At 42.6% G+C, this 8,287-nt stretch overlaps 1 protein-coding gene across 2 annotated transcripts in view; it reads left to right on the forward strand.

The window, feature by feature from the left end:
• The window catches only part of LOC117430839 (large neutral amino acids transporter small subunit 4-like), a 29,888-nt gene extending 26,743 nt beyond the window's left edge, over positions 1-3,145 (forward strand). For both annotated transcript variants that reach the window (XM_059000549.1, XM_059000550.1), the window contains one exon: positions 307-3,145. In XM_059000549.1, the coding sequence (XP_058856532.1) occupies positions 307-468 (162 nt within the window). In that variant the 3' untranslated portion in view covers positions 469-3,145. The remainder of the gene's footprint in view (positions 1-306) is intronic.
• Positions 3,146-8,287: the final 5,142 nt, after the last annotated feature.

Raw genomic sequence — 8,287 nt, forward strand, 5'->3', positions numbered from 1 at the left:
TTCCTAGAGTCCTCTATACAGCTCTGCAGTGTTGAGTGGAGTTCTTTCCTAGAGTCCTCTATACAGCTCTGCAGTGTTGAGTGGAGTTCTTTCCTAGAGTCCTCTATACAGCTCTACAGTGTTGATTGGAGTTCTTTCCTAGAGTCCTCTATACAGCTCTGCAGTGTTGATTGGAGTTCTTTCCTAGAGTCCTCTATACAGCTCTGCAGTGTTGAGTGGAGTTCTCTTTCCTATAGACCTCTATACAGTGAAGTTTTATTTTGTTATATTGCATAAATGCAATAAATAATGTTTCTTTCTGCCCAGGTGAACGTCGGGCTGCTGGGTCTCAGCATGCTGGGGTTCTGCCTCCCTCTCTATCTGATCTACTTCCGCCAGCAGCTTCAGAGACAGAAGAAGCAGAAGGAAGAAGACGCATCGCTGTTTGTGAAAATCAATGGCAGCAACACACAGGAGGCTTTCATATAGGACGAATTCAAGAGACAGGACTCTGAATCCAGCGTGTCCACACCACTAGCTCCCTATTACTCTCTCTCTCTCTGTCTCACTCACTCACACACACACACACACACACACACACACACACACACACACACACACACACACACACACACACACACTCACACACACACTCACACACACACACACACACACTCACACACACACACACACACACACTCACACTCACACACACACACACTCACACACACACTCACACACACACACACACTCACACACACACACACACACACACACACACACACACACACACACACTCACACACACACTCACACACACAAGGGTATTATCTCCTGCACTGGTTTTTGCCACTCCGAAAATCAAGACCTGACTGGATCTGACTCGAGCGTGAGGTGAGAGGGGAGAGCAGCCGCACAGCCTCGTCCGAGCCGTGGTCAATATTTTATTTTTATCTTCATTTCACTGTTTCTGTGGGAGAAGAATTTCATCTTGGACCGACCCGCCTTGAAAAACGAAATACCCCGTCCTGTTAAGAGCGTGAAACCGTAATCGTAAAGAGGTCACTGCCAACCAAGGGAGGTCATCTTTTTTTTCGTAAAACTTTTACAATCACCATTTAGAACAGAGAAACCTCTCGGAACGTTTTGTAAACTTTTACAACGTCACGTTTTTTTTTTTTTTGGTTTTTTTTTTTAGAAGGTTGTAAACTTTTACAAAACCTCTTTTCTCAGTGTTTCCTTTTGCGGCTGGAGTGTTTAAATGCGTTTTCACCCGTGTGACGGTTTTTAAGTTTCTTAATAAGACAGTTTAAACGTGTTAGCCGATGCACTCTGGAAGAAAAGAAAAAAAAAAAAACCTTGATCGTTTTAACTGTCTTATTGGTGCTATTTTAATAGTAATCCTTCACAGAAGAGGAAACTGTCATACTTTCACAAAGATCTTTAGGAGCTTTCGCAAGCCTGTTAGATGCACAAAGCTGCTGCAGAAGACCCCAGGCCAGTTTCTACAATATTGAACCGTCCTATACAGCACAGCCCTGTGTCAGTGGCTTAGCTATTGTTTTAACCTTTAATATATCAAATTTAGCCAAGCGAAAGCATGCATGTCTCCCAGCAACGACAACAACAGTGTCATCAGTTTGCGGTTTGCTTATCTGTTGTTCTCAGAGTTTGGTGACTGTTTTGAAGAGGAATGATTGAAGGACAGTCCAGATTAAGGACATTGAGACCGGGAGCTCTTCTGGAAGTCAGTGGGGTGAGGTTAAGGATTCCCCGTGGACACCGGTGCCTCATTGCATTTCAGTCCTGGGGAAACAGCCATGTGTGCAGCTTCTGGACACAGCAGCACTGTGTGAAAATGCAAGGGTTCACTTTCGATTTGATTTTGTATTACTATAGCCACTATTATACCAGTATGTTGTATTATTGTTATTATTATTATTATTATTATTATTATTATTGTTGGTGTTATTGTTATTATTGGCTGATTGGCAGAATTCCCTGCTGGTTTAACGTGATCACACCAGTTATCATGACGCAGAGGATCTGTTATACAGCGTGTGCAGCCTGTATTGCCCTGAGCTCACTACTCTGTAGTTAATGAATTATTACCCCAACTCAACATGCAGATTTGCACTTAACTACTTAACAGAAAGACAATGAGGTGCACGCTAATGCTTCTGTGTCCCGCCAGGCGCTGTAACAGATCCCAAAGTCAGCAGTCTGTGTTAATCGATAGCCAGCGATCACTTTGGGCAGATTGTATTAATGGATAACTGCCTGCTTCTAATCCACTCCAGTCTTACCGATCTATAATGACGAGCATGCCCGCGGCCTGTAATAGAGCGGGCTTTCTCATTGGTGCCATGCTTGAGGAGGCGCTTGTTAAAAGAGAGCCAGCCCCCCTATGGCATGCTGCATGACCGCAGTACCTCAAGTTAACCCCTGCTGTTCCAGAAAGACAGCTCTCAACTGCCAACCCCTGTCTGCTGCATGTGGGGAATGTATTTATACAAGGCAGCGCAACACGAGTCATTTAAAAAAAAAAAAACAAAGACGTTAAACAATATAATAAAGAAATGCCTCATTTGAATAGCTTCAGAAGCCTTGTGTTTCCCTTTGATTTGTATGCTGTCTGTTCTCATTGTCTTATAGAAACTATAGACTGGGTAGAGCTGAGGCGTTGATTATTGAGTAATCAGTGTTACAAAGACGATGGACAGCACTGAACTTACTGGCATTTGAAGCTATTTACTAAGGACATTATCACACTGTTAATGGAAGAAAAAAAATACACACACTTAAATGTTTTGTTTGGATTTCTTACACAGCGGATGGCGCCTCCTGGTGGCCACATGCAGTAACTGTGGTTATCTTTGTTTGTGCTTTTGTAAAAAATCTCAAGGAAACATGAATTCTGAATGACTGTATGCACACTCCTAATTAATTAATGTGCATATATACAGTCAGACCTGTTTTACATGATCACTTATAGGATCACTGGCAGATACAAGTGGTTGAAGTTTGAGAGATTCATCTATACAGGTTTGACTGCATGTACTGACACAGACCCAAGTGTACTCCTGCTGAAGTATTGCATATACAGTATTATATGTGCTTCATATACAGCTCATGTACACAAAAGAAAATAAATGGCGGAATCTCAATGAGTATTAACAACTTCTCTTTATGTTTTAAAAGCTGCCTTTTCTAGATTGCATTTGCAATGCATTGCACGCTGTTATAACCAGGAGTTCAATATTGCATTCCTGATAACTGATAATCTACCCACTGAAGCAAGAATGCCAGCAGGCTAATGGAAAACTAGTGAAACCCTTTTCACCTCACTCATTACTTCTTAGTGCCAAAAGCCCTACTGCTGCCGAACGAAAAAGGGTTTCTCACTGTCACTTCTTATAGAGAAAATGCAGGATTGCAAAATGGCTTTGATAAGTCCGACAGGAAAGGAAAAGCTGTGAAAAGGATCCCATAATGATCCCAGATGACTGTAGTTATAAACCTGAACCTCTAGTTGTAATATCTGCATTGCATTAACCCAGAAGCCTTGAGGCTGGAGGGACCCTCCTTCCTCAGGGCTCTCAGGAATAGGGGTCTGTTGTATTCCAAGCACATTGATGTTACGCAGCAGTGCACCTGCAGCGGTTCTAGTTTCTCAAGCGCATGGTCCCACACCATTGCACATGAGTACTAGAAAAACCACATGGCTTAAGCAGGGCACCGCCCAGAGTCAGAGGTCCCTATGAATACGTAGTACTGTATACTTGACCATGTATATCGTGTACAGAATATACAAAGGGCTGGCATGGCAGTGACGTTGGAGAAAAGTTGTGTACTCACAGGCTACTGCATGTTCCAAAGTTACTGCAGGGCGTTCTTTACATGGGAGTGGATAGCATGACACTCCGGGCGCAATAACACAGAGAAGGACACTGTTGTGAATGGGGCAGATCACAGCGCAAGAGCATGTTTCTAAAGAACAGTACAAAGTGGTAACTGTTACTGTACGGTGCATATATACAGTGTCTAGATAGATATATATTATTTTTCAGTAAGTGTTGAAAAGTTTGTTGTATAATTTGAATGTGTGTTTTAATCTGCAATATTATCTGAGCTTCTTGTATCTGCTGTTTAGCTAGATTCATTGACAAATATTATAAATTGAAATGTGTAATGAAACCAGAGGAAGATACCGTACAGTATGTGAGATAGGACTGGATTCAGCTTACAGCAGCTTTAAATAGAGGCTTCCTGGTAAGACGGTGCTATTAGACTGCAGCAATAAAATTATATACAATCTCGGTGCGAGTTAACTGCTGGGGGTCCTGAACGCTTACCTGAAAACTTTTCACTTTGGGATTGAACAGCAATGGCCATTTATTTGCCACAAAAAAGACCTGGTATTGTGGTTAATATCGCTTCCCCTTTAAGAATTGTGCTGCTGTTATAAGGACTGAGGGCTGGACGTTTCGCTTAAAGGGAAAGCCAATTCTGAAAAACAGCCCAAACTTGAATGGGATGCCGCATCAGAACTGTATGGCACCTGTTTGCATGTAATAGTGTTCGTCTGACAGTGCTTAGAGTTAGGGAATGGGTGGCCATGAACTGAAGCGTGGTCCTCGCTCCACAAGACAGCTGGTTGGTCAAGTCTAAAGACCGGAGTAAGCGTCCAGTCTGACCCCCAGCAATCCTGTTCAGTAATAATTTGCCACTTCTGTATGAAAACCCAGGAGCCAGACCATAATTACATTTCATATTCCAGTTTTCTCTGGAGCACTTATCTCGGAGGGGATATAGTGCTAAACTTAGAAACGTTGTGAGCCCAGAGAATCCACGAAATGTAACTATCGGTCAGCCTCCATTTGAAAACTCTATCCAGCAGGAATCCCGTAGCCATATCCTGATTTTGAAGCCACGTAAATGCTGTAAATGCTGTGCACTGAAGCTGGTTGTGTTTCTCAACGGCCGTGCAGGTCTGAGCTTTACAGGGGCTAGTCGTTAGCAAAGAAAACGGAAGTCGGGTTTTGGAACGCTATGTTTGGTGAACGCGTTTTTGAGATTCATTACAAAAAAATGTAACCTGTAAGATGATGACCGACCTTTACGGCTCTCTCAGATAAGGTAGACCTTTCCTGACACCAGCCACCTTCCGTACAGGGCTTGCCCGGGAGCGCTGACAGGGTGAGCGCTACTCAAACAAGCACCGCTATGGAGCGAAACCAATTCTGACCTGCACACTGCACCTTAACCCAGAGCAGGGTCCGAACACTCTTCCAGCCTTGATCCGTTTCTGTAAGCCCTTGCACTGCACCTTGATGTAAAACAACAGAGACAACAGAATCAAACTGGGAGGTAGCGTTTTACACCAAACCGGCATTCATTAATAATAACGGGGTGTCAAGCAATGGAATAACTGGTTTATTACTCTACCTTGTTGGTTGGTTAGTATACATGTTTCTGTTGGTTGTGTTGCTTTCCTTCTTCCCTGCTGCTAAAGGAAACAGCTCAACAGAAAGCTGTGTTGGTTTATAGTGTGGTCTGCCTGCAGCTTGTCCATAGACCTCACACTTCTGATCCCCATTGATAGCCGACTGTACCGATTTGAATGTAAACGACCACACCTCAATACACTCCTTTGAAAGGCCTTAGACACATGCAATTATATTATGTGTACTTACTGAGCTAGCTTGAACTGCTTGCCAGAAGATACAGAAAAAAACATACAATAATAATAATAATAATAATAATAATAATAATAATAATAATAATAATAATAATAATAATAATAATGATGATGATGATGTGGCGTCCATTCAGGTGACTAGACAGGTCTGCCTTGGTCTGATCCAGTGGTCTGTATTTAGTGTTTGTGTGTAAAAGCTAGTTCACCTACTGTTTTCTTCTGTAGAAATGTAAAAAAAAATATATATATATATATAATGTATGCAATCCGTGTTATTTATGCACATTTAGAAGCAGGGTTACTGTGACAAACACGTTTCACTACACAGGCAGTTCAACAGATAACTGAGACTGGAATTCAATGTGAGTTGTGGCGGCGCTCTCCGGCTTTGAAGGAATGTTTCAGCAGAATAATTGAGCTGTCTGTCACAGTGTAAGGGTAGCGCTGCCGTCGTTTGCATTGAATCCCGGACGGTTACTGTGTCTGTTAAAGCCAGACAAAGTTAATAGTGTTGTTTCTATCCAGCTCTGCATTCAGTTCATAACTGAGTCTGAATGGAAACTTACTTTTGTTTGTCAGAATAATCATTTCGCTCACGTCAGTCCATTCCATAATTTGCCGTTTCAGATAATAATAACGTGGTCGTGGGTTACAGAAAATATCTTTTTTTTGTTATTCTTAATTATTATTTTTGTTTTTTTTTTACCGTCATGTTCATTTTTCAAGTGTTTTACATGTTTGATTTTAGTCTTTTACTGTATTAAAGGAAATCAACACTAAAAAAATAAACATAAGCAAATAAGAATTTGTTAAACACGTCTGGTCTGTTTGTTGAACGTGCCTGCATTTGCTCAGATTGTGGGAAAGGTTTTAATAAATTCTTGCGGTATATGCAGTACAGGGTCGCATTAATAACACATCATACGGGCATGGCTGTTTGCTCGTGTCTCTGTTTCTTTCCGATGTGAAATGTCTTTAAACAAAGAGAAACGGACTCAGGGGACGTACTGGACAGCTTCCTATATGATAGTGCTGTGCTATATCTCACCCTGTGGTATTTCATTGAATTAAGAAGCTTAAAACCATACCAGTTTACAGTAACTGGGACACGGGGATCCAGAAAAATGACACGTTTGGATCCTAAATTATTATTGTAATGATTAATTAGAAATTCCCAATCAGGAAATCAAGATAATAATTGAAAGACGATTCTTGTACAAATGCTTTTAAATATATACAATTGGAAGCATTGTACTGCACTGCCAAAACAAAGCAGAGGTTTGTGCATTGTCTCCATGACAACGGGGCGGAAACGCGTCAGAGTCCAGCAGGGATCATAAATACAAGGTTTGGATAATATGAGCTAAGAAAGCACAAGACACAACAGCACGCTGAAGATCCAAAGCTTTCAGGAGCGTGCCAGCAACGTGATCAGTGTCATTTCACAAAGACAAAAGGGTGCAAACGTAATGCTCTGGTACAAGCCTTGTGATGGCCCTGGATGTTTTACTGCTCGTTTATATAAATGGTCTAAAAATGGCTCGCAAGAAACCACATAGGCGTGGAAGAATGCCTTGGCATTGAACGTCGGCTCTGAACTGCAGGCTATATGGATACTAAAAAGCTGTGGTCTGTGGACCAATGTGGGTTTGTAGAGATGAAACAGAAACTGGAGGCATTGTGGCTCCAAGATAAGAGAGATAAGAGCAGCGGGAGCCAACACGGCACACACAGTGATGCCGTTTTCTGGTGTGCTCTATACTATAATGATCCTTGACGGAGCGAGTTCTGGATTGGAGCGGTCATGACATGCATCAGCCACCAGATGGAGCTCAACACAAGGGCCCGCATCATGACAAGGTCATTGTGTCCTGAGAATTCTACCAGGTACTGGTTTGCCGGTAAACAGTCGTGGCTGGGAATTTCGAGACCCACGATTACTGTTTATTGCATGATAAGTGGAATCTCCTGTGCCATGCACTTTACCTGGGGATTCCAGATGCACAGTGCATTCTGGAAACAAACGTCACTCAGGGTCCCATTGACAGCACAGCAACGGCAGCTTGTAAGCATGTAAGCTTTGGATTATAATTACCAGGGCTCAGGTTGGGCTTGGATGCAATGAAAAAAAAAACTCATCTACACGAGGCCCCTCCTCTCCCTCCCTCCTGCCCCCCACACACAGACACTCTCCATCTCCGTTGATCCTTAGGAACACCCATTCAAATTCCCATAACGATTGATGTGGATTGGTCATGTTCAACAGCACCCACAAGGGGGCGCTGTAGCGCTGTAAATACAGGTGAACCATTGAACTGACTTCGGTCACGGACAGGAAATACAGGGTGTGTTCACGGAGGTCATTCTTAGAAGGTCATTGGCTAAACTGGTCAGATTCTGCACAGGCTATGGAACATTTTGGGCAGCGTGGGCTGTGGTGATGAATTAGTTTTTGTCTAGAACCAGTGCCACTAGTTATTCAGCCAACGTTACTACAGTGTCTTGAACCAGTGTGACCAGTTCAAACCCAACACTTTCATCTGTGACCAGCGGCTTATCACTGCTGGTATTGTTTATGACATCAGACTTCAGCATGAATGATGCGGTC

This window comes from Acipenser ruthenus, chromosome 26 (assembly GCF_902713425.1).
Source record: "Acipenser ruthenus chromosome 26, fAciRut3.2 maternal haplotype, whole genome shotgun sequence".
In the NCBI taxonomy this organism is placed as follows: Eukaryota; Metazoa; Chordata; class Actinopteri; order Acipenseriformes; family Acipenseridae; genus Acipenser; species Acipenser ruthenus.